This window comes from Haliaeetus leucocephalus, unplaced genomic scaffold (genome assembly GCF_000737465.1).
Source record: "Haliaeetus leucocephalus isolate CR32 unplaced genomic scaffold, Haliaeetus_leucocephalus-4.0 Scaffold238, whole genome shotgun sequence".
In the NCBI taxonomy this organism is placed as follows: Eukaryota; Metazoa; Chordata; class Aves; order Accipitriformes; family Accipitridae; genus Haliaeetus; species Haliaeetus leucocephalus.
This window is the reverse complement of record NW_010972674.1, coordinates 527271-553884: the sequence shown is the minus strand read 5'-3', so window position 1 is coordinate 553884 and position 26614 is coordinate 527271. Positions and strand designations below refer to the sequence as shown.

Here is a 26614-nt window from a genome sequence, read left to right as displayed (position 1 = left end):
CACGCAGTATGGCGGCTGGGAGCCGAAGTGGCTAAGGGGACGGTCTTGCGCGGAATCCGCGTCCATCCTTCCCGGGAGCTGCGGCGACGGTGCTGCCTGTTTCGCTAGTATCGACCGGCTGGACCAAAGCCGCGATGGCATCAGGAACCGCAGGGCTGTGAGGCAGCGGAGCTCGAGCCGGCAGGGCGGGCAGAGCAGCAGAACCGGGTCGCGGACGAACCGAGCTGCCTCCATGGAGCTGAGGGTTGGGAACCGGTACCGGCTGGGCCGGAAGATCGGGAGCGGCTCCTTCGGGGACATCTACCTGGGTAAGGAGGGTGGGTCGCTGGGGACGTACCTGGCGGGTCTGGGGGCTCTGTGGAGAGAGTCGGGGGCCGGGCCGGGCCGGGCGCTGCTCGCTGCCGTGCCCGCTCCCAGCCCCCGGTGAGGCTGGGCCGGGGGCAGCCCCCGGGACCTCATTTAACCCCGGCTGGAGCTCAGGCTGTGCGGCTGTCCGAGAAATGCCTTTTGATATGAAGTACGTTGCCAGGGGCACAGCAATAGCCATTTAATATTTCGTTGACATCATGTCCTAATTTGGACAGTGCGGAAATCGGGAATTCTGACTTACTTAGCAGCCTCTTCCCATTGTTGTGTTGTGACCTTGGGCACCGTTAATCTTCTCATCTGTAAAATGGGGATAAGGGTATAAATCCCCTCATTTGAAGGAAAAAAAACCCAAAACACCACAGCATGTTCAGAAAAATGTTTTGAGTAAGAAACGTGCATCAGGGTTAAGTATCACTGCAAGGGACTAGGAAAAATTGCTGTCACAGGGATGTTTGTTTCTCCTGCAAGGCCTAAAAAAAATTACACAACTACGGATGACTAGGTTGCAGTTAAAAAAAAACTCAAATCCTTCAAAGAATCATCAAAGTTGGGCTCTTCTGTTGCTTGAATGTTGCCCTAATGCTTTATTGCCTATTTCTTATTCTACTACCATGATTTCTATGCAATTGTAAAATTTGCAGGATTGGCATTGTCTTTGCCTGTCTGTTTATGTAGCTCTCTATCATAGTGGCTCACTGCTTATGATAATGATAAGCAGTGGTGGGTACAACAAGTTTTGAAAGCAGGTATTTTTAAAATACTCAATATATTCTGCAAACTCTCAAACTATAAGAAATAGTTAAATCTAGAGAAATATAAATTTTATATCCTGCTGCATAGAAATGAGTACTCTGCATTTGAAAATTGTGGTAACTTAGAAAAGCAAGTCAAAAAGGAGGGGGAGGTGGAACATGCAGGGGCTAAGGTACGTTAACTGCATACATCTGGAGGGTAAAAACAATGTCTAGCTAACGTATGCAGTATGTTTAGCAGTGTACGGAGTACGAGAGGTGTTTTTTCTTCCTAGGCAGCAGTGTTTCATGTTGCAGTGCACAGCTGGCATTCCAAAATGATTTGTTAGCTAAAGGTGCTTGTTTACAGATAATGAAATACTGGTTATCAGTAATATACATCATATGCCTGATGAAAAATCCATGTTTCTAGCTGAAGGCATGTGGTTGTCTAGAGGCGGAGAACACGATTCTTTCTCTCTGCAATGCTTGCATGAAAGATTGAAGACTATTGTGAGAAAGATGGTGGTAACGCTTGTGCAAAAATCCTCATTAGCTACCATTGGGATTTTGGGTGGAGATTAAGACAGCGGTTAAACTCTGAAAAATCTTAAGATGATTTGAGAAACTTCTACTTGAGCATTTGACTACTGCTCAGGTAAATCAATTTATATTATAATATAAATATAAAGTGCAAGTAAAATAAACATCTTTTATTTGTCACTTTTATCTTTATGCATACAGCCCACACCAGTAAAGTTGCACAGGAAATAATAGTTCTCTGTATATTAGTACTACTGCCATGCTGCATTTTGCACAAGAATTCCTTATCCTCAGTTTTTGACCTCTTCTTTTTATCTCTAAGTAGCCAGCGTGGATTTACTTTTAGGGCTTGCTGCAAATGTCATGCCTGAGCCAGTAACTAGCAGAGAATAATATGCCTGGAAGATCCACCTAATGGCATTGGTTTTGTTTTCCAGGGGAAATAACTGCCTCTAAAGAACTGAAGCCTTTTGTAGAGAGGCCCATTTGGTTTGCATACCATTATCTGGTAGAACAGAGGTGTTCAAAATATGTGCTTTTTGTGATAATGAAATGTGTGGTTTTATTAAAAAACAAGTTTCTACTTGGTTGTTCAGACTGTGCTTTAGGATGTAAGTGCCTTGAAATAACTTTTAAAATTCTTTCAGAAGTCATGACATTTTTTTTCTGTGCACATGCTTTCTGATAGCCCTTAGTGAATTTGTAGATTACCTCAGTGTAGATTTCCAGCTCGGTTTTATGCTTTGAAAAGGAAGATTTGATTATTTTTGCCTATTTCCAGTACCCCTGTATGTATTTTTTCATGCAGCTACAAGGGTATTGAAGACATTCCAGAGTAGAGGGGAGGGACCTTGTTCCTCCCTTCCTCCCTTCCTTCCTTTCTCTCTTCCTTCCTTTCTCTCTTTCTTTCCTTCTGTTTTTTTCAGTCAGTTCTTTGGAATATGAAGCCAACAACTCTGTTGTTATTATCATAGTTCTTTCGTATTCTTTCCTATTCTCCCTCATACCTCAAAATATGTCTTCTGGAATTTGGAATGGCCCCTTTGCTTGCTTAGAATGGCAGGGTCTGTGGGACAGGACTTTGAAATGTAAGGCACTATTGTAAATAAAGGGTTGTGGACAACTTAAAATAGAATGTAGGAATTTAGTGTAACTGCATCTTTTGAAGTTACCCTCCAGAGGAAGATAGGAAAGAAATGGATTCCCAGATATTCCAAATCGTGTAAAAGATGGACAAGGGGTGAGGTGCGGGGTCAGAATAAGCATTTGTTTTGTTGCTCGGTCCATGAGGTCAAATAGATAGGAGCCATGATGGCATTGCAGTCGCTGTGATTTCAGGGGTTTTGCATTACATATATATCTTTCTTAAGAATGAGTTTGGGCTTGTAAACTAATTGAAATAATTTCCAAGGCTTTCCTTAGGGTAGAAGATTTTGCAATTCCAAGTAAATTGGAATTTTGCAGTTTAAAAGAAAATACTTTAACAACTCTAGACTTTCTTTTTCACTTACAAATGGTGACTTTTCATTATACTGTTTGTTACTAATTTTAATTATTGATTCTGCTCATAATACTGCTTCTTGCTACTTCTAAAATATTATTATGTTTTCTGTAAAGAAAGCTAAGCTTTTGGTGGTTATGGAGTTATTTTAGAAACTTTGTCCCAGGGTTTAAGTGGGCACAAAAGTCCCTACTTGGGCACAAGCACTGAATTGCTTGGAAGAATGATTTGTATTTTTGTCCCCCTCTCATCAGTTTTGCTGGACTCAAATATTTTAATTTCATTATTTTAATATGAAATCTCTGGTCTTGAAGGAGAGGGTTTATACAGAAGCAGAGCTCAGGCTAACAATCTTGGCTACCTTAGGTGATAAAGGCTATCCTAAGAAATGACCTATTAAGTTGAGACCATGGTCTGTCAAGTAACAGTTTAATACTGTGTTGAGCAGAACTTGATACCAATAATACAGGTCTTGATCCTCCCATGCAGTTTTTGCCTTAATCAAACAGAGAAGTCTGCAGCTAACTACAAAGAGATGTGTCTTTCAGCGTACTCAGACAGCAATTTGGTCTGTTTTGGATGAGAAAAGTTAAACAAAACAAAACAAAACAACCAAAAAACCCAAACCAAAACCCCAAAACAACCATGTCTGTTGCTGATCACCCATCAGATAATAGTGTCTTCAGTCTACGCTTTCCCTGATCTTGACTACTGTGGGACTGGGGAGAACAGGTAGTGAATGTAGGGATAAGCGAGAAAGGGCCAGAGTTCTGTGGTTCAAAATCAAGATTTTTATTTGTTTGGGGTGGAGAGGTCAGTATTAGATCAGAAGACAATGCGTTCCTCCTTGTATTGTTGATCTGCCCTTTTACGTTTCTGGATTGATGTGCGCCGTAACTCATTTACAGTCCACCAGAGTAATATATTCATAAAATGTGAAAACCTTAGATTACAGATTTAAGAGTTTCCAGTTGCTGCTACAGCGCTGTGACCAACGTAGCAGTCAAGGATCCTGCCACCTATTATGCCAGTTACAAAGGAGTCATATGAACAGCCTTATTTTGATTTGTGTCTTCCAGTTGTTCACCTTGAATTGTGCTTATTGTACATAGAGTGAGCTTCAGATGGTTTGTTTTCTTAAGATGCATTGTGAAATGCCTAATAAATATCGATCCCGGTGTTCACTCAGAACAACTCACTGTATCAGCAACACCACCTTAATACTCATGTGTGCACACACACAAGAAGACATTTTATTAACCTAAAAAAAAAAAGTCTTGTGTGAACTCGTAGATAATTCCATGTACCGTCAGTTCCTTGTGAGGAGAAGAGTCATGCCCGTTTTGAGGTGTGGGGTGCTAGCCTGTCTTTGTTAGCCTTGGTTAGCCTGACTTTATAGACAAAAGCCTATAAAGCTCTGAAGTAGCTCCGTAATCTCAGGAACAAGATTTTGCAGTTATAGTTAGGTGAATACATTAGCTTCATACTCCCATCATGGTCAAAGAAAAGTATGTGGGAAAAAATAGATAAGGAGGAAAAAATTATAATTGTGCATCTCTGTCTTAATTGCTTTGTGTGACTGTCAAAAAGGGCATTATGGAACTGGAAAAGGTAAAGATAAGGGGAATAATTAGGGGTAATTAAAAATGACTTATATACAAAGAATGGCAAGAGGTTTTGAATGCTGAAAAGAGTTAAGGGAAAGTGAGGTAGGGTAGAAGTCTATGAAATCCTGAACATCATGGAGAAAGTGAGCAGAAAATGATTGTTTGCTGTTTCTTTCCAAACAAAAATTAGCGAACCTCAGGTTAAGCTTTTAAGAGTGGGGATCAGAACAAACAGTAGGTGATGTACTTCACATGATCCTAAACCATGAGGTAGTGCAGAAAAGAGAAAGCAAATTCTGAAAGTAGAGAGACTTGGTGATACCTCTAAAAAGCGTCACACATCTCCTTTTGCCAATTCATGTTTCTCTGTCATTCCTAAGTTGCTTGGCTGTCAGATTATGTATTTTCTTGACTCTGTTTCTTTTTAAGAATGTTAGTTTTTCCCTAAATACATTTAAACTTTGAAAGTGAACAGGTAAGCCAATTTTTCAGTCACTTGATTCCCAAAACAGGAACCTAATGAGATTTTTTAAAAGTTTTTTGAGAAGACAAATTCTTGATTCTAGATAATCTGCCTCCCAAACAGATAGAATCATAAGGTGTCAGAATACATCTGGAGTATGTTGAGATTTAGGGAGGTTGTAGTCTCTGTTTCCAAGGCATAAGAGGAGGTGATCTGAATTCCCAGCATTTCTGAGGTTGGCAGGGATATGTGCCACACCTGTAAATGTTCATTCTGAGCACTTTCACCACAAACTGGAAGTGGAAAGACACCCCTCCGAAGTTACACTCGTATATTTTTGGAATGGGATAGCAGCAGTTTTGGCTTCCTGTGCTACAAGTGTCTAATAGTTGTCTCTTAAACTGGTAGCCTGTTGGAGAGAATCTGTAAGACTTCAGAAGAATTTTTAGATAATTGCATCAGAAAGTTCTTAATAATCTCTGGATGTTTGCCATTGAGTAGTAGTTTGTCAATATTTGTTTTGTTTCAGTCTTGACAAAGGAAGTGCATCTTAAAAAATATTTTGACCAATGTTTTAAATTCTTCTGGTTTTAGGAACTGATATTGCCGCTGGAGAGGAGGTTGCAATTAAGTTGGAATGTGTGAAAACCAAACATCCTCAGCTCCACATCGAGAGCAAAATCTACAAAATGATGCAGGGTGGAGGCAAGCAAATTATTTTCCTCCTTCAGAGATTTAACTGGGTTTATGTCTTTGATGTATGTACCACCTGGAAGTATTTAATGGTTAAGATCTCTTTTGACATATAAGGAGAAGGTGGGAAAGGTGGCAGGGTGAGTGAAAAGCAGTACCTCAGCTCTTCTGTGAGCGATATAGAGTAGCAGTTCCAAATCCATGGCTACCAAACTTCATGATAACCACTAAGATCCTTCAATGTTGCTCATGGTCCCAGACTATTAAAATGTGAAAACCCTGAGCAACGTGGAACAAAGTTTGGTCCCATCTGGCAGTGCACTGATTTGACTTTTGTTAGCATTCTTTCTTCTGAGTTAAAAATATTTCTTTGCTGTGGGAATTCTAAGACAAAATGGCATTAGTAGTAGAGAACAGGAGTGAAGCAACTTTGTAGCTACTGCATGGTAGTCTGCTAGGATAACTCGCTCAATATATTTTGGAATTCTGCAGATATAAGATTCCCATGCAGTTCTGGGATATAAGCTCGGTGTAGTTAAGTTTTGCTTTTGTTTCATAGCCCCTTTAATTTTTCCTAAATGAGGCTGTACTTCACATAAAGTCTGCCTTCCACACTGTGTCTCAAATGCAAAATACAATAATCATACATCTAGAAATGGATGATAATGTGTATTTGCATTTAGTCACTTTTTAATTCCTGCCTCATTCAGTTGCTGCCTGTGTGTAACCTCAATAGCCTTCATAGAGTAAAATGCTTCCTTAGGCTGTGATGGTAGGTTCTTTCTGAGGATGGATGCTGCAGAGGCAGGTGACAGAACGTTAAGTTTCCATCTGAATAAGGGTTTCTCTGTGAAGGGAATTCAGGTAAAAATAATGCATGTCCAGTAAAGGTAAGAGTTTAAAATGGGTGAATTAAGCCATTTGACTTCCAAAATGCATAAAATTAACTAAAAATAAAGGCATTTGAAATTCTGAATAAGGCTACTTACATGCAGGTTTAATTCAAAATATTTGAGCAATTCTGCAGTTTTGCGTGAAATAACTTTCCTGACTTTCTCCATAAAGCAGAGCTAATTTTAGCTCTCTCAAGTTGAATATGTAACACATCTCATAAACAATGCTACTTTGGTAGAGAATCACCAAACGGCAAATTCAGTGGAACTGGAGGAAAGACAAGAGTGTGAAGCAAGGGTGAAAATTCATTGCAAATTGAAATGGAAGAGAGAAGTATTTTACGGTGATCTTGTAGGGTTTGAAACTAAGAAGTTAATTTCTAAGGCCTTCTTCAGTAATAATATTTAGTGGTTTTTCAGTGTCTATTTTCAGACTTCCAATTTGCTCCTTATTGCCATCTTGGAGACTACATGAGTATTAGTACTTGTAAAATGCTTAAGGTTCAAATGCGGCAAAAACGCTAAATACTTTCAAGTTACAAGCTAATCACAAAGACTGGGAGGTTTCTGGGGAAGAGGAAAAAAAGCTATTTTTAGACCTCTGTTACTATAATTTTATATTGGTTCTGCTGTGAAATTTTCATTTAGGAAGATTTTTCAGTTTGGAAAACTTTTCATTTTGGAATGGCTGAAGATAGCATAAAATATTAAGCTTCACTGTAAATACAAATATTCACAGTAATGACCCTCCTAGAATTCATCTTAAGAGCCTTGAAGATTTGAGTGTATGAACTGTATAAATCAAAATGTTATACTGAATAAACTGTTTCCTTTTTCCTAGTGGGTATTCCCACAATTAAGTGGTGTGGAGCTGAAGGGGACTACAACGTAATGGTGATGGAGCTGTTGGGACCGAGTCTTGAAGATCTCTTCAATTTTTGTTCAAGGAAATTTAGTCTCAAGACAGTCCTATTACTTGCTGACCAAATGGTAGGAAACTGCTTTGTTGATCTTGATAGTGCAGTATGTTGGGATATTAAAAGTTCTTGAGAGATCATAATCAACTACGTTTTATTTCTGTAATTTAGGGGTGAACAGGCTGTATCATTAGAGAAAAGACCCAAAATTTGTTTTGTTTCTGTAAATATAAAGTGTCCCATCAAAAGTGATAAAGTCTTAATTTGATTTTTTAAAACTGGACCTGCACTGTTTGCAAACCGGGTGTTGCACTGCTCAAAGACAAAGAAATTCCCCCAAGAAATTTATTTGAAACAAATGTAAAATAGACAGCGGCAAAGAGCTGGAGAGGTTTATCTATTGTTTTCTAAATTATGTGATTATGTTCTCATTAATGCCCTTACATTTTACAATAAAAAGTTTGTTTACCTTTTTCATCATTAAGACAGTGTTGCTAGTGTTTTTGTAAGAAAAAAGGTTTATGCCCAGTCTCTTGATGATGATTTTTTTTTTTTCCTCTCTGTATTTAGATTAGTCGAATTGAATATATTCACTCTAAGAACTTCATCCACCGAGACGTGAAGCCGGATAACTTCTTAATGGGCCTGGGGAAGAAAGGCAATCTTGTCTACATAATAGACTTTGGATTAGCAAAGAAGTATCGAGATGCTCGAACTCACCAACATATTCCATATCGTGAAAATAAAAACTTAACAGGAACTGCCCGTTATGCATCCATCAACACTCATCTCGGAATTGGTGAGCTGGGGAAAGCAATAAATAGAAACTTTAAAAATGTCGATGCACATAATTTTAGTACAAGTAGATGTTGTTTTATGGAGGAATAGAAGACGGTCTCTTATTTCTGGCACTAACAGTGCAGCATGCTTGGTCTTGTATCTCTTGATTGGGTGGGATTCGGTCAGTTTGTAATTGTCAGGAATTAGCACATTTTTTAATAACTGCAAGGGTAATAGGCTTTTTCTTGTACTGGATGAGTTTATCATGGGCATAGTAACTCAGCTATGTTGTTTTTCTAAGGGTTTTTATGACAGTCTTGTTGCACGGTCTTTTGTTTTTCCACTAGAAAATGAAACCTAATGAGTCCACTTTTTTATGCTGTTGTAGAGCAATCTCGCAGAGATGACTTGGAGTCCTTGGGCTATGTACTGATGTATTTTAACCTGGGCTCCCTCCCCTGGCAGGGACTGAAAGCAGCAACAAAGAGGCAGAAATACGAACGTATCAGTGAAAAGAAAATGTCTACACCCATTGAGGTTTTATGTAAAGGATATCCTTGTAAGTTACTTTTTTGTGGCACTAGATCTACATGTTCACATTTTAGTGGCATTTCTTTTTTCTTTACGCTGAATTCTACCAGTCTTTTTTAGTTCTCTCTCTTTTTTATTTTTTTTTTTTTTTTTAACCCTTCTGTACCACCCCCACCTCCCCTGCCATGATTGGGCACATCTGTGATAAAGATACTGTGCTCTCAAGACTGGGATCTTTGTGTTTGTAGACCATTTCTAATTATCCCTTAACTATTAGTAAACAATCATTGTGGTGCCCTCGAGTCAAGGGGTAACTTGGTACATATGATTTGCGCTGTATTGTGTGTGCATGCGTCTATGCTGGCTGGATAACTCTAACAGACAAATAGCTTTTTGAGAAACTACCTGTTTCTTCCTATGTCTGGGTACTGTTTCTTGGATGAATCGGACTGTATAGTCAGATGCACCTCTTTCCTATTGCAGTTGTTTCACTTGGGAATTGTCATTCCAGGTTCATCTGGTTTGGCCTGATGATGGTCAGCATCTGTGAGAGGCATTAGAAACCCTCCTATATCCTAGCATCATGCCTCAAAGCTGTTCTCTTTCTCAGTTTGGTATTTACACTACAGTAATAACTAGACATTTTTGAGCCCTGCAAAATGATACTTAAATCTGTTTTAAAAATTGTTAACATCAGCTGCCATCAGAGAGTATTGTTGATGTTTCGTGAAGAGTTCTGTCTCTATTGTTTCCACGCTCCTGGCTTCGGCAGCTAGGTACGATAATGAGAACTATAGTTTTTGTTAGGGTTTTATGAAAACTTACTGTCTTTGATCTGTTTCAAATGTCGCTTCATACATGTTCCTTTACATTCATTAACTATATTTTTTCACTGGGGTTTACAGGGAAGACTAATCAACTTTTCTTGTGCTGTTTGTTAGAATTTCTTTGTTAAGGTAAATTATTAATATATTATTTCAGCCAGAAGGACTTGAACTCAAAAGCTGGTATTTTGATACTGCTGTTATCTCTGGCACATTGACAAGAATATGCATTTTTTGCTGTGTAACTAGTATTTCATGTGCCATATAAAAACAGGTTTTCAGACTATTGCAAATGTAAAATTGTAGCATGACTTACACGGGAAATTTGTATGGGTCCCCTAGTTTTTGCGTGTTTGTGAGGTAGCAAACGTGAATCTTTATGTGACTTAACAACAAAGAGATGCTATTCCGTGTCCTGCAAGAAATTGTGTTTAAATATATTCAAAGCAAAGAAAGGCAAAAAATATTTTTTTTTTTTTCTCAACTGTAGTTTTAAAGCTGTCCTGCCCTCCCCACCCCCCAGCTGTTGTTAAAGTATTCTCATATTGGGTACTCTCTGTTGACAAATGAGATCTTTACATGCTCTGTGATAGACAATTTGCTTTTCAGGATTGACTTGATAGATGGACTATAGTGTTGCCTTCAATAGATTTCTACTATTAGGTCATTATTATTTTTCTTATGTTTAGGAGATTCCCTATTTCTTGGGTTCGGGGTGGTTGTGGGATTTTTTGTGATTCAGAATTATAAAAAGCAAATGTGAAGCTGAATGACAAAAACAGGCTTTCTTTTATTACAGCTGAATTTGCCACATACTTGAATTTCTGCCGTTCCTTGCGTTTTGATGACAAACCAGACTATTCCTATCTGAGGCAATTATTCAGAAACCTCTTCCACCGACAAGGGTTCTCCTATGACTATGTGTTTGACTGGAACATGCTGAAATTTGTGAGTAGCTGACATAGCTTTCTAAAACTTTTTTTGATAATGGTATGTTTTTACAACATTGTCAGTTTTGAGTATCTTAACTGATACCGTAAGTTTATCTTGCCTTTTTCCTCCTGGAAGCTCTATTGTCTACAAAAAAAGATCAGGAAATGAGGAAAGGCAAGAGGTGCAGGAGCCATGAGATGAGGGTTGAATTACAAGTAAGTTGAAGTTCCAGGGTTTTAAGCGTGTAAGGCTTCTTAGATACTTCCTTCAGGGCAGTCACCACGCTAGGTTGCGGAATTATTATTTTCTCCCACCTTGATCTTCAGCACAGGTCATTTGCAACTGTTGAGGAGGTATTCAGCTGCCATAACAGTATGTGTGTATATTAGCATTTTGAAGACTATCCCAGCAGTTGTATCAACACAATTTATGGCAGTTCTCAAGAAATTTCACCAAAACAATTAATGTCTTAACAAACTTCACGGCTTGTCCAGTTCTTTATTTTCAGTAATTTTATCCGAACATATAGCTGTAAACTCAATAATCCCCCAAGTTGTTCACTAGTCTTGACCCGTAGGGTGCAAGCAGAGCAGCTGAAGATGCTGAACGTGAAAGACGAGAAAGAGAGGAAAGATTGAGACATACACGAAATCCAGCTGTGCGTGGATTACCCTCCACTGCTTCTGGCAGGCTGAGAGGAACACAAGATGTAGCTCCTCCTGCTCCTCTTACCCCAACTTCACATGCTGGTAAGTAAGCAAATACCTGTATAGATGCACCTCGTAGACTATTATTAATTTGCAGTTTGTTCCTGGTCATTGGGAATTAGAAATTAGAATTAGGATACCTGAGTGGTATTTATCTCTGGTCGGGGTTTGGGGTTTTTGTTTTGTTTTTTCTCCCCTTGCTTTTCAGTAGGTTGAAGGTAATTGTATACACTCATTACCTGCCAATTGCTACTTAGATTACTGTAAATGTAAAACAAAGCCCTTGATTTCTCTTGTCTGACTCTGTGGAAGTTTTATATGCAGACAGCGAGAGTGTAGTTTTTCTGGTGACCATGTTATAATCCCATTTCTCGTTATGAGAATCTAATGCCGTTTTTCTCACAGCCAACACCTCTCCTCGGCCAGTATCTGGTATGGAACGAGAAAGGAAAGTGAGTATGAGATTGCATCGCGGCGCCCCAGTCAATATCTCGTCGTCTGACTTAACAGGCCGGCAAGATACCTCTCGCATGTCAACTTCGCAGGTAAAAAAGATTTCTGCGTAATGGAAAAATGAGGGTGATTTGATAAAGTTAATTTGCCAAAAGAACATACCAGCTAAGTGATGTGATTTCATACGGATTTTGCAGATGATGATGACAAGTATAAATACTTGACATTTTAACTGAATGTTTGTGATGTGGCTGTAGAATACTGTAAAGAAAATTTTTTTTTTTAAATTTTTTCTTTTACCTTGGCTGCAATAAGCATAAAATACTCAAAGTAATACAGAGTCATTGGTGCGTGAGATGATGCAAAATCCTGGAGATGCAGCATTTTTACCTACCATTATAGTGTTTAGCTCCTTTGCTCATTCGGTTTCTTATATCTGTTATCAATGAGGAAGCAAAGCAAGTTAGAGGCAGTTGTGAGTCACGTTTCCAAATCAACAGAACAGAGAATATTGGTGCAGAATAGACAAGATATAGTTGGTGAAGAACAGAAAAGTGCTAAAGTGAAGAAATGTTGTAGTGCAGTACTGTAATTCAGAGCAGATAAGAAGCCACATACGTGGATGGTGGATAGGTCGCAGAAGGCTCATTTGAAGAGGATGGCAGGAGGATGAATTGTAGAGTGATTCATAGCCATAGTCAGCACTGAAATCATCCTCATTGGTCACAGTGACGTAGCAAAGAGATTTTAGGAATGCTTCTTTTTAAGACTGACAAACAATGTTTAAATATATTTTTAACTCTTTATGCTATAGCTGAAACATTCTGTTTTCAGGGTATTCACACAGACTCGTCCTAAGTAGTGTGTGGCCTGGCTTTGTACAACTTACCTTCAGTCTTACCTACAGAATGGGGAATCACCTGTACTGTAGGCATACTGCCACATTACTGGGAGAGCAGTCTGTTACGAGGACTGATGCAGTTGCCTAGGGGTTTTTCCATCACGCCTCAATGCTGTGCTGGAGTTCTAACTGCATAATTTTTGCCATGGACTCATTTTATTTCTCGTTGGCAGAGCATATTGATAAAAATTAACTCAGTTCCTTTTGGCTTCATCATTTAATTGGCAAAATTATTTGGGATAGTATGTGTTCTTATATATAAACTCTTACCGCTAAAGGGAGCACTCTTTTAGATGGAGGCCAGGTGAGTATATCTAATGAAGACTGAGGGTGAACTGGATTGGAGAAACAATTCTGCTGTAACAAAAGCGAAGAGGGATTTTGGGGGTTGGTTTTCAGCTGAATGAATTGTTTCACCATGTAGCTGCACAAATGTTTGTGCTTGCACAAGGGATGAACAGTTCAGGAGCAGAAATGACTGGACAAGACTGAACTACAATTCTTGCCACCAGAAATCCTGACATTGAAATATTTTATGGCTGAAGTTTGTAAACAGTATGAAAACAAACAGGGTAGAACTGTGCATAGTTACAGATCTTGTAAATATGCATAAACACCTGATAGGAGGATGTAAAGAAGGTGCAGCCAGACTTTCTCAGCAATATCCAGTGAATGGACAACGGACAGCGGGCACAAATTGAAATGTAAGAAATTTCATTTAGACATAAGAAAAAACTTTTTAACTGTGAGGGTGGGTAAGGACTGGAACAGGTTACCCTAAGAGCTTGTGGAGTCTCCCTCTTCCGAACTACTCGGAACTCAATTGGACGTTGTCCTGAGGGGCCTGCTCTAGTTGACTGTGCTTTGGGTAGTGGCATTGGACTAGATGATCTCCGGGGGTCCCTTCTGACCTCAGCTATTCTGTAAGGCTGTGACACTGAGTTCCCCCGAGTGTTTAATCAAATATAAAGATGGTTTCCTGGTAAAATGTGTGTGCCCAGGGTTTGTCTCTGGCATTCTGAGCAGATCTCAGAAGCTTTGTCTCTGTTACCAGGCTGATAAATAATTAATGGCAGTAACAAATAAGTGCAGTGATGTTACTTGACTATTTTAGAAAAGAGTACATCTTTCTTTTTTTGCTAGATTACTGACATGTAGCTCAGTGCGCATGTGACACTTTTCTAAACATTGTAAGGTACAAATAATCCCGGTGGGTTTACAGATACATTTCGGTTCTGCCTAACTTGTAAAATGGGAATACTCAGGTTGGGTAGGACTGTGAAGTTTTTTGAGTAGTCTTTGAATATACAGATGTATAATTTGTGGTGTGGGCCAACAGTACAGTCTGGCTTAATGGCACATTTCCATACCTGCCCTTTTTAACCCTCTGCTCCAAGTATGGGATCACTTAGTCGATTTCTTTACAGTTCCAATAGCAGCCTAGTTGGGATCTTCTCTGAGTTTGTTAGAATTAATCATTCATCATCTGTTGTCTTCATTTAGTTCTTATCAAGGCAGTGAACCACTGCTGGTCTCCACTCACGGTAACTGATTAACAGTGTGCAACTGTAATATAATTTAAACAGCTTCCCATGGGCCTCTTGGATTTGGAAGGCAAGAGAGATTTACTTAGACTTTACCTTATAACACTTCCCCTTAAGCTCGTTAGAGAAAATTGCTTTTCATTTTCCCAGTTCTCACTCCGCAGCAGGCAGAATGGCTCAAGTTGCAAGTTTTCATAGCTTACATTCTTACTATCTTCATAGCGTTAAAGTAGTTCTTCCATAATCAAAATTTATCCTTAGATGTTAACTAGGTTACCAATTAAAGCCATGGGTTTCCCATTATCTTTATACCTTGTTCTTAGTCAGAAAAATGTAAAGTATCCAACTCGCATGGCAAGGTTATTAAGGAGAATTTTGATTGGCTAGGTGTAAGAATATAGAAAATCATCCATACCACTTCTTATCAGAAGAACAGTAAAGAACGGCAACTGTTTGTCCATGCCCATTCCAAGTGTGTTAGTTTTCTTTGTAAGTCTTAAGTAAATATGCTACCACTGTTCCTTTTTCAGGAAGTGCTTAGACCATAACTCCTGGTAGAAAGCAGCTATTAAAGTTTGCTCTGCAGATCTACAGATGTCTTATGTTAAGAACTACATTTGTTAGAGTTGTTATTTATAACTTGATAAATTAGTTTTGTTATTTTATTTTATTTGGATGCCATGGTTTGGTAAGGCAACGCTGCATCTGTAATCTCCACCTCTCATCATCTAGAGGAAGGGCTACTGCTTGTTAAACTCTGGGCAATGGAAATGTGCAGAGGTTACTTAAAGAAATAATGAAGGCTACTTACCTCTAAGTAGAGTTCTTAAAGATGACTCTGCATTTTTATCTTTCTTTTTTCCAAAATGAGTTCTGATCAGTTCAGACTGAAACTGAAATCTAGGACTGGGAATGTAGATAATATGAACCAACATTCTCTTATGGAAAATAGGTCTTCTCAGAAAAATTTAACACTCATGGAAAAATTGTAATTGGTAAGGATAGTAAAATAGGTGTCATGTATATTCCCCACCTCCAAGGTATTGTCCACATAGTACCTAAATCATTCTCATTAGAAATACTAGCACTTTGTAACACTAAGTAACGAGTGTTTATTGGAGTAACAGCTAGCATGTCTAGGAAATGGTTTGTGAAACTTAAGTGTTTCTAATGAAAGTACGAAAATTTTATGGCACACGTTATTCAGTACTTTTCTCAATTATATGGAAATGAATGCAACAGCTAAAAACCTGCAAGTTGTTAGATGTTTGACAGTGAGAAACATTAGTAAGAGTTGAGCAGTCAGGTAAAGCCTATACAAATAAAACGTGTATTACTGCAGTACTCCAAAACCTGATTAGGATGAAGGAGTGTGGAGCCCATTGTCTTGTATGTGGTAACTATATCTGTGGTAGGCAATGACTGAGGAGGTTTTAGGTGTGATGTTGGAGAGGTTATTGTGATGTCATAATGAAAGGGCATAATTTCATCCTTGAATCTATGTATGATACAGTAATGAACAGAAATTGAGAGGTTATTTCATGTCATTAATGAGACAGATGCCGGAATATTATGCTTAGTTCAGTTCTCAGTATCTTAAATTGTTGGAAAACTGTAGGTAACACAGAGAAGAGCCATAAAAACTGAGCCTGGGAAAACAGATTGTACAATGCAAGAGTTTCAAATCAGCATCTTTCAGTTTTCTGAAAGGTAACAAACAGATCATCTTGAATTAGTTGGCATAGTATTTTAGAGACAATAATTTTAACAGGAACTGACATTTATGCAGAAAACATATGTGGAGAACCTACTGCTTAAAATTAAAACCACTCACATTTAGAGAAAAGCAAAGCAGAGGTCTAAGCGAAGGCAGTTAGCCACTGAAACAGCTTCTAAAAGAAGCAGATCATCTGTCCCCTTTGCCTTTGCATCAAAACTGGATTCATTTCTAGGTGGTGCATTCAGGTCTAAAGCAAGCCTAAATTACAGGTTTCTGTGCAATGAAGAGTTGTGATCTGTGCTGGATGGAAAATCATACCAGCTGTTAAACTGTCCTTCTTCTCTTAACCTGTATGGGTGAATTGTTCACTAAGTCTCCTTTACGTAGTCAGTCTTTAAACGTTAAGAAACCTAGTAAAGGAGGTCATGAGTATTCCAGTAAACACTATTTTGAATCAGTTCTGTTGGTCCACATTGCACAGACTGCATTCTGAAAGCAGCGATCATCTCAAGAGTCTAGTTATGGGTGAGTAGCATTCATTTCCTTTCACAGAAGGTTCAGTCTGGCTGTTCATGGTATAGAGTAAGTTGTTTAATTTTTTTTTTCCCAAATGTAGCATGTTCAGCACCCAACAGTCAAAGCTGTGCATAAATCCTATGAAAGGTATTCTTTCTGTAGTTGGAAGAAAAGATTGGAATGCTGCACAAAGAAATACTTGATTAAGTCTCTCTGACAGCAGAAGTTTTTAGAAGACTGTAGCCAACACTGGCATTGAACAACTTAAGTGTTGTGCCACTTCCCTGGGGAAAAAGCAACACACTTCCAATGCCTCTGCATTTTCCATCTCCTCATGAGCAAATCTTTCTCCATATATCCATCTTAATAGGCATCATACTCCGTGTTGTTCTTCTGACCCTGTCAGCTTTCTTTGAGGAATAATGATTTGTTCCTTTTACGTATCTCTTAATATGATAGAAATGTCTTATAGAAGTCTGAAATCAGAGCTCCTCAAAAGATACATTTGCTACTGCAAGTTTAGGTTGCATATTTGTTAGACATCTTTATATATTGGGGCAGTGGAACTGTTACAAATTGCTGTCTTTTCCCCTACCTCAGAATAGCATTCCTTTCGAACACCATGGCAAGTAGCTGCTCGTCTCCTTTCGTTGGAAGGCAGCACTGGGTGAGTGCTTCTCATTAGACACCAAAACTTTGGATGGGGTGGGGAAAAAAATCTTTGGAAACATCCAACTTTGCTTCTTCTCCTCACATTATCTCATAGTTGTACCTGTGCCTTCCGGTCAGATGCTTGATGAAGCATTGTTTTTTCTCTAACTTAAAAGTAAATGTCCTTCCAAAAGTTGAATTATTGCTGCTGTTCCACTTGGACTCCTGAGCAGAATTGACAAAAATAGTGACTTTAAAAGTCCCTAAAATCATTCAAGCATCAACAATAAAATAAAATAACCAAGTCTAAATTTTAGCTGTTTGAGAATTACATGTCTTTCCAGGGATGTTCATGCAGCAGTGGGTCATCCATTCAAAACCACATCTGCTTCAGAATCATAAAAGCAAAATACTTGTATGAAGACTCAATTGACTATATTACTCAAATGAGGCTCTGTCTTGTCGTGAATGGAATGTCCTACTACAGCCGTATCCATTTGTCACTACTGGTTTATATTCTTCTCCATTCCTTATGAGCTGTTGTTTTAAAAATACTCAGATCTATTCAGATCTATATTTAAAAAATGTTCACATTCTAATGAGAATAGCTTGAACACGAGCATCTAGGAGGTAGACAGACTTGGATTTGGGTATTTAGAACTCCTTTCCACTGTTCAGTGCAGTAGAAGTTTCTGCCTTTCTGTGTGCAGCTTTTGGCTTTTTAGTCTGTTCTGCTTTTGGCAATAACAGGTTTCATCAGGGAAATAACAAGTTTCAGTTGGAATCTGAACCTTGATGGCTGAAGGATGCTTTCTTAAGTATTTCAGGAGCTTCTTTGCTTTGCTTCTTATTAAAAAAAGGCTGTGAGATTTTTCTGTTCCTTAATAAATTCTGTTGTATAACTCCGTCTGCTGCCTCACTTTCTCTATAAAGCCTAAGCTTGCACTAATCCTGTATCTCTAGTTGGTGAAGACTCCTGCTATTTCTCTTTCTTTTTCTCCTCCTGCTTTGTATGCCTGGCTGACTGTGCACAAGCTGCTTCGTAAACCACATTAAAAAGATCCAACTGTAAATGGCACCTTAACACTTTAAAGTCCAATTATCAGACCTTAGTCAAAAATAAAAAAAAATTTAAAAATTTTAAAAGGCAAACCTAAAGCTTTGCATTGGAAAGCTCATGTGCGGGAGACATGCAGATTCTGGTCTGCCCAGGGTTGTGTGTGCATTGTTTGGTCATTACTGTATGCCTTACTATTTGTAGCTGTTTACAACTGAAGTTAATACTGAATACTGATTCACCTACTTAGACATTTCTCACTTCTTAAATTGCAGTGATGTGTGGTTGTTTTTCACTTTCACAGGGAAAGTGTTATTGAAATAATGTTACACTGTTACTGAAATAGGTCAAGCTATGGAAATTAATGAAGTGTCTTTTAACACAATGTCCCATGAAAAATGAAAAGCCATTGAAAATAATTAATTGTTTTTTACTCTCTTACTGGGATTTTTTTTTCTTCCCCCAAACTTAATTATTCATTGAGTCTATTTCTACACATTGGTAGTGTTTTCATCTGGTTTGTTCTTTCTTCTGTGCATGTTTATGCTCTGTTTACTTTTCTTCAAAACATCCCCTCTGGCTGGAAAGGTGAATTTTCCATGTTAACTTCTAATAAAGGAGGAAAATACAGGGAACTTCGTGTAGCTACAGGTGGGTGCGAAGCATTGTGTAGCTCATTGGATTTTCAATTCACACACTTACTTTTGGCAACGAATTATTTAAAAGTTCATTGAGAGCCACTTGTATGTTAACTGGAAGAGTATGTGCTGATGTTGTCTTGTTTTTTGGCTTTGGTAGATTCCTGCTCGGGTAACTACCAGTGTTCTCCAGTCTGCTGTGCACCGATGAAAATTATTTTGCCATGGAGGGCAGATAATGCATGGCTGATCTCCTATGTTACCAATGGCTTTACTAGCAAAAATACCCTAAACTAGAGTGGAAACATTACAATTGGAGTTCTCCATGTGACTTAAAAGGCACTTGGAGGAACATGGACAGACTCCAGCAGCTGCCATTACAGGACGCTTTTGCCAGAAACCCAGTGACCTTAAGAGAACCCTGTGGTATCAGGGCTGGAAAAGAAAGATGGTTTACAGAGTTGACCGCCTGTTATCAGATGGCCATTTCAGTTTTACCTCCACAGGCGGCAGACTTTACCCCCTTTTTATTATTCTACTGTAACTATAAATCTTTTACTTGGTTTAAGAAAGTTTTTTGTATCATTTTGCTAAAATTATTGGCTTAATTCTCTGTAAAGAACTCTTGCTTTTGTCTGATTTAAAAATGTAGAATATAAACAAACCTAAACTAAAGGCAATGGCTTGAAATTTCTTGTTTAAAAAAATTAGTCTGGCAGGGAACATGTAAATGAATCAAAACCATCTGACTTTATTTAAAATGTTTACTTATTTGTATGGTCCCATATTGACTGAGACGGTTTTCTCATGAAATTTTTAAAACTTAGGATTTTCCTTTGCTGTTTGCTGTCTTCATTCACACTTAACATTTAACTTTCCATGTAATACAAATTAATTTCTAATACTCGTTCTTTTACATAAAAGAACTAAATACCCTGCAGGAGAGTCTAAGTATAGTAGAGACGGTGATAATGGATTTTTTTTTTTTTTTTTTTTTTTTAAGTAAAAAATAAAAAGGAAAAAGTGAAAGACTCTGGCATTTGAGGGATTTAGAATTTGAAGGCTTGTCCTATCTCTCTGCTTGGTTTGGGTAAATGGATAGTTTCAAACATTGTTTTTATTGGTAAAATTTTGTTTCCTGCACTCTGAGGCTGGTTAGCTTGGAGGGTGTTGCAAGTGGAAAATACACGTTGCTACTGAGTCTTCGGTGAATTTGCACGTTTCATTCAGTATCTACATGTTTAAAAATAAATAAATAAATAGATTCAGGCCTTATCTTTCATGCCAAGACTCAAAAAAGGAATTATTAAAAAAAAAAAAAAACCTCCAAAAAACCAAAACTATTCTTGCTGTGAAATCGTGAGACTTTTTACAGTTCAGGTGCGTACCATATTTAATTCTTAACTGTATTCAACCTGAGTATGCCCAGAATCATTAGCTAGGAATGAATGAATCAGCATGCTTAGGTTGTCCAAAAAAACTGTTGCAGGTGTTGTTAGCACCTGTTGGTTATGGAATATGGGAGATTCTTCACATTGTTTGTTACTGTAAATGGTCTCGTAAAATAAAAGTAGGTATTCTGTTCTCACAGCACTTGGAACGGTATCAGAAGTACTGTTTATACTAGTATGACTGAAGTAGTGGGAAGTTCCACGTTGGAAATGAAAGTACATACAGAGATTTTGTTTGAACAGTTAGGTATTTTGAGAAATTCTTCCCTGCTGGAAAACAAAATTTTTTAAAGGCCTATTGGTCTTCAAAGCTTTATGAAGAGTAATTTTTGTTGTTTCACTGCTTACAAATTCTTTTTTGCCCCTCTCAAAAGTCCACATATTAAGTATTAGTCACTCTTCTTTGGATGTTTTCAGAACATTAGCTACTTGCTTGTGTGTACTCTGAGTCTGACTGGGGAAAACTCTGTTTGGGGAGAGTATAGTGGAAAAGCTTAAGAGTTTGATCCATGGATAAGTTTCCATAGGAGAATTATTTCCTCGGTTACTATAAACTTCAGTATTTTAGGCATGTGCACTACCATTTGAAGAGTTTTACACTTCACTGTGCTTTCCTTGTAAATATCTGTGGTTAATAATGTACTGTTAGAGGGACTTACAAAGGCAGCCTCTTTATTCTCTCTGTATCTGGAACATTAGATTGCTGTACTATACTTAAAAGTTGACTGCAGACTTCTAGAATTGTACTCACTTGTGGGCAGTTTTTGTCCTTCATAATAGTTAAATTCCATCATGCAGAAAATAGTTAGACTGTCTATATAAACCTGTGTATTGGAAACCAGTATCTCAGAGCGCTTCATTTGTACTACCACTGTATTTGTGTACCTTAACAATTGTGTAAATACATTCATAATAACTTCTATTCTTCTTTGGTGTAACTTACTTACAATGAATCCTTACTCTTTACTCGGTGTAACTTCCTGCTTGCTTCTTTTTTTTTACTTTTTTTTTTTTTTTTTAATAAGGGGTTTCTGTACCTACAAAGAGCATTGTCAGTTGCAAACATTTGAAGACATGGTACTAAAACTTTAACTGAAGGATTTTCATAGTCAGGGTCAGAATGCAGCAGTTAGGGTATACAGGAAGAAAGAGAAGGCATTCATTTGCTTTGCTCACAGAAAGCATGTCTTTAAAGAGACAAAAGGTAAATGTTTTTGTTTGGATATTGCTTTTTTTCCAGAAGCCTCTTTTACAAACGCTGTCTCTTATCAAGTAATACATTGTATTGATAGGAAGTATGGGAAGAGAATTGCTTTTGAGACTTGATTAGTTATGGGAGCTAGGATAAAAGCAAGAACAATACTGAGCTCTACCCACAATGCCCTGTATAATAGAAGTCCTGGCTTTTGCTATGTAATTCTCAAAAGTCTATTCATAATCGGAGGGCAAATGCACCTTCAAGAATCCTCTGTGTTTCTGATTAGTAGGCCTTTAAAAGTTGGAAGGATAATTTATCCTCACAGTTTTCACTTAGAACTGCCTATGTGCTTTTATGTGGAAAATACCACCTGTGCTGCTGTTTTACATAATCTTGATGGTTACAGAGTCCCTGAATTCTTTGTGGTACAAGTACCTTGAAAACAATTGAAAATAAATCCTATGCTTTAAGAGAGATATTAAGTAAAAGCATATATTCCATGGTAACTTCATGAAAGTACTCAAAATCTCCCTTGGAGGAAAGCATGTAGAACTCAGAGGCATCTCATCCTTCATACTCCAGTGAAAAATATCATAAGCACAACTATTTGTTGTCTTTGTTTCCCCATGTTCCAGACCTGTGAGTGGCAGCTCCTCCATAAAATCTGTCAAAGGCAACACTCGGAAATTTAATTTCCTGACAAGAATCTTTACAATGAATTTACAGACTGTAAGCAGATCATTGGCTAAAGCGTACACGTTCATTTCAAGAACATTCATTTTCTCTTTGTAAAAGAATAAAAAGGTATTTATTTTGTTCTTTAACTTTTGTTTGACAAAAGCAGCACTTCATGTGTACAAAATACTAAGTGAAAACAAAAAACGCTGCTGTTTTTTTAATAGTGCTGAGACACCTGGTCAGAAATCTAGATTTAATCCAGTTGTGAGGAAGTGTAATCCACCATTAACTTAATCCTACAGCAAAATAGCTTTTAAAATTCACTGGATGAGACAGGTTAATAATAAAAAGGGTTTGCTGTTAAAGAATGCAGTACTTCATTATTAAAAACAGTACACTTCCCTCTGGTTCATTCAGGTGACAATTACTGGTGTTACGTGTGTATGTCTAGATTTAAGTGATTGTATGGACTATTTGCATCATTCAGTAGTTCTGTACCAGGAGAGTGCTCAGAGGCCTGATCTTCAATAAAAATCTGTTTCACAGCAAAATCCTACTAAGTTTACCAGCAAATATTTGCACAGGAGTAACACTTCAAGACTTTTTTTCAGACATTTGTTTTTTCCTGCTTAAATCTTATTAAGACTAATATGCTTCGGGTTTTTTGACAAAACCATTGCATGCTGCAGGCAGGGGGACAACAGAAAATTAGATGAGATCTGTATATACATGATCTACAAAAATATGCAGCCTACAAAAAAAAAAATCTTTTTTTAAGATAGTGTTCTTTGTTAATCTCATTTTGGGAAAATTCTTGACTAAAAATGCATAGATAAGATCTAGGTCTGAGAAATATAATGGACAAATAGGAATGTGGAAAAAAGGGAAATTGTGTATATCATCCTAAAGCATTAAGCCCTAGTCTGCTATGTCTTTGCTGTGACCAGTCCAGGATACTTGGAGTGGAGTGGGATGTGGAACAAAACAGGAATTCATTTGGTACATTATGCACTAGGAAGAAAATGTCTAGTCCTGATCTCATAATCAGACAAAACATTTAGTTTAATTACAGTCCTCAGCTTGGTTCAAAGCTGCAAGCGTTACAGGCACAAAGGCAAGCAGAGGTTCTGGTATTTCCCATAATCCTTAAGGAAAGGATAAACCAGCTATTCACAGTATTTTGAGGTCACACACAGATTTATTTTTTTTCTTAAAAGACCCCAAACAGCAAATGTTTCTCTGCTCTCACTGCTAAGAAATTGTATTTTAAGTTTGTCTGACATTGTCAGCTACTGGGTCTTACGCCACATTTTTCAGCGGGACTGAAAAGAATTTTAAATACTAAAATCTAGATATGCTTCTTCACTGGATTCAGAATTTTCCAGTGAAAGGCTTTAAACTGCTGAAACAGTAGCAGATGAAGAGTCAGAAGAGCAAGAGCTATCCTCATTTCTTACTGCCCCAAAGCATTTATCTAGGGATAGTGAGGAAAGTTGCCAGCTGGAATGTTGCTGAGATGATGAAGCAGGTATTGAGATCAGTCAAGGAATGAACACCATATAACTAGAGGTAAGTAGCTTTTTACTCTGTCTGCCTCTAACTTTCCATACTTTCTCAGACGATGGACTGTGTCACTAGCGAGATACTTTTAAAAGCCCTGACTTTTGCAGTAGATGCACCTTTTTCCTACTTGCACAAAGATGAGCTCTATTCCAGAAGTGTTGAGAAGGCTGCTAAAATAATACATTCCAAAGCTGCTGCTTCTCATATGCAGTGCCTTTGCTATTTGTCAAAGTTGTTAACGCTTCAAATATTGGTGGATCACCTTCCTTCAACAGGTCCAGCAGCAGGGAACAACAGCTGTGCAACTCAGGTCATGCCCATTTTGCTCCACAGCAAATGGCCCAACTCCTTTCTTTCAGACTCAAAGAGTACCAGAGGCAAAGATAAAGTCTTTGGTTTTCTGTCACAAGGACATGCTGACTGCATGCTAATAAATTCTGTCATTTCAGTCCACTGGGTAACATTCATTCCGGTAATAGCATGTGGCTTGATCTGGCCAGCGGGGTAGCAAAGCATTTGATTACATCTTAAGTCTTACCAATTTAAACTAGAACAAAAAAGGTAAGCATATGTTTATTCAAACATGGGGTTTTATGTAAACTAGACCTATGATCTTTTCAGTGTACATCAACAGAGACTCTTCAGAAGCTAAGCTTAGAGAGATTCCTCCAGAATTTCTCAGCAGGTACTTAGAATTAGGCACAAATAGGTGTGAGCCTTCTAGATAGCAAAATGTAGCTCTTGTTACATTGAAGAGACTCTAATTTTGATTCACTTGGGTGTAGCCTTGAGATTATACCTTGAGGAGCCAGTCTTAGCTGGGGTACCATAGGATCCAAAAAAACCCACCATAAATGTATTCTTAAACTGTGTTTTCTTAGGAGCTTTCCAGTTCTAAAGAGCATCACATGATGATAAAGACAGATGGCTGGCAGGTCAGTACTCAAGATATTTAGTCATAGCAGTTATAAAACTTCACCTGCAAACAAAACCTGGAGCACTCTTGAGAAGACAAGAACGATAATTTCTGCATGGAGCACCACAAAATTAATAGCTATTATTATAAATTAGTTGATGCTTTTAAAAGTCTTCAGGATTATTTACAGCAGGAGCCCATTTCCATTTTGGAATTGGCCAAACTATGAGTCATGGCAAAAGCAGTCCCCTTGCCCACATTAAATTCTGGCTGCCTGTCAGCTCGGTGTCACCTCTTATTTTCTACTCTATAAGCAGTCTGCTTCTGTATAGCTATTTGAGCATGTGCAAATGAAGCCAAATTTTCAAATCTGGGTGTTAAAAGTTATTTTTTCTAAGCTTATTTTCTCACACCCACAGTTTTTGACAACCAAATACATATTTATTCACATTTGCAACAGTTTGCTAGAAAAGCATTAAAAAAAAATCTAAGTATAAACGTACACATCACATTAAAGTGCGTTAACAAGAAACAAAAAGTCATCTCACTTGCACAAAACTGAAGTGTACTCCCATAATCCTAAAGACAAGTGTGGCAGAGAGACACAGACACACATACACAAGTCAGTACTTACTGCTGTAACGTGTAAGAGTTTGCGTTCTTCTGAAAGCCCACTGTTCACGATTGCCTACCAGACTGAAGCTTTTCTTTGGGACGTAACGAAGGTGCATACATGAGTGTATTTTGAATTTTCATTTGGAAGTTTGATTGCTTGGTTAGGGGAATGTTTTCATTTCTTTTTAGAGAATGATTTTACATTGTCTAACACACACGTTTGTTTGGATGGGATTTAGTATTAACAAGCACAAGATCTGTCTAGTCTTTCACACCATACCTTCATATCATCTTAAGTCTCAACTTTAGGGAACTAGCTGCTTTAGCAGCATGTACTGCTGAAGACTTACTGTAATGTATTTAAGGACTGGAGAAAAATAAAATCTAGAGATCGTGATCTGAAACACACAGCTGCATCACTTTTAAGATTTTTCGTTATGCTGAGATCTTCTAGGCTCCAAATAGCTAAAAGATATTTTATTTAGGAATGTTAAAAAAGCAAACTTATCTTTGTATAGGAGGAGGAAGAAAATAGTTTTAACTGCATTGCTTATTGTCTAGTAAACAGGCAAACTGTCTCTATTCTACTCTGCTGGATATTTTGCATGTTTGATGTGTACAGATTGATACATGCATATATAAATACATATATATGCACACACATATACACCTCTTTATATATTCTCTGTGTGTTACAGGCATTTATACACACACCCTCTCCTTGCATTAGGAAATTAAGGGCCTAAGATCCATTACATGATCAAATATATGATATTTTAACCATAAATCCTATATATAGAACGTACAAAGATCTAAAAAGCTTTAAAAATTATGCTAGCCTGTACGCTAAAAGACCATTCATTAGTTTCAGAGAAATAATTATGAAAACTATCTTCCAGCTGTTTTATAGTATTATACTTGGATTTTTTGCACTTGTGTTTTTCGATTGTTTCCCTCACAGACTTCTTAAATAGATTCATGAACTATGTGTCTAAAGAAATTACATTTGTTCCAATAGTGTAGGATACAAGAGCAAATTATAATGTTGTCTTTGGGATGCTTGGCAATTCAGTTGTGTCATTACCTGCTTTCCCTTCCCCTTCCCCCTTTCTTCCCTTTCCTTTTTTCAAATCACTAAATATTAACCAGGTGAAGGTTGAACAAAGGTTCATCCAGGTAGATGTCGCATGGAACTGTTCTGCTACCTGGAGGGGTTTAAAA

At 37.8% G+C, this 26614-nt stretch overlaps 1 protein-coding gene across 6 annotated transcripts; it reads left to right on the top strand.

Moving 5' to 3' along the window:
* On the top strand, nucleotides 1-25820 carry CSNK1D (casein kinase 1, delta). Of its 6 annotated transcripts, XR_774383.1 has the most exons (11): nucleotides 5-308; nucleotides 5809-5919; nucleotides 7642-7790; nucleotides 8288-8516; nucleotides 8886-9056; nucleotides 10652-10800; nucleotides 11363-11534; nucleotides 11898-12037; nucleotides 17227-17293; nucleotides 18923-18985; nucleotides 19133-19193. XR_774383.1 is itself a non-coding variant. In XM_010568118.1 (10 exons), the coding sequence occupies exons 1-9, from the start codon at nucleotides 233-235 to the stop codon at nucleotides 17257-17259; spliced, it is 1230 nt and encodes a 409-aa protein (XP_010566420.1). In that variant the 5' UTR covers nucleotides 1-232; the 3' UTR covers nucleotides 17260-17293; nucleotides 19133-20268. The 6 variants fall into 6 exon arrangements, 5 of the variants coding, with proteins under 5 accessions (XP_010566420.1, XP_010566422.1, XP_010566421.1 ...); XM_010568118.1 differs by lacking the exon at nucleotides 18923-18985 and having other exon boundaries at nucleotides 1-308; nucleotides 19133-20268; XM_010568120.1 differs by lacking the exons at nucleotides 18923-18985; nucleotides 19133-19193 and adding an exon at nucleotides 24138-25820.
* The last annotated feature ends 794 nt before the right edge of the window (nucleotides 25821-26614 follow it).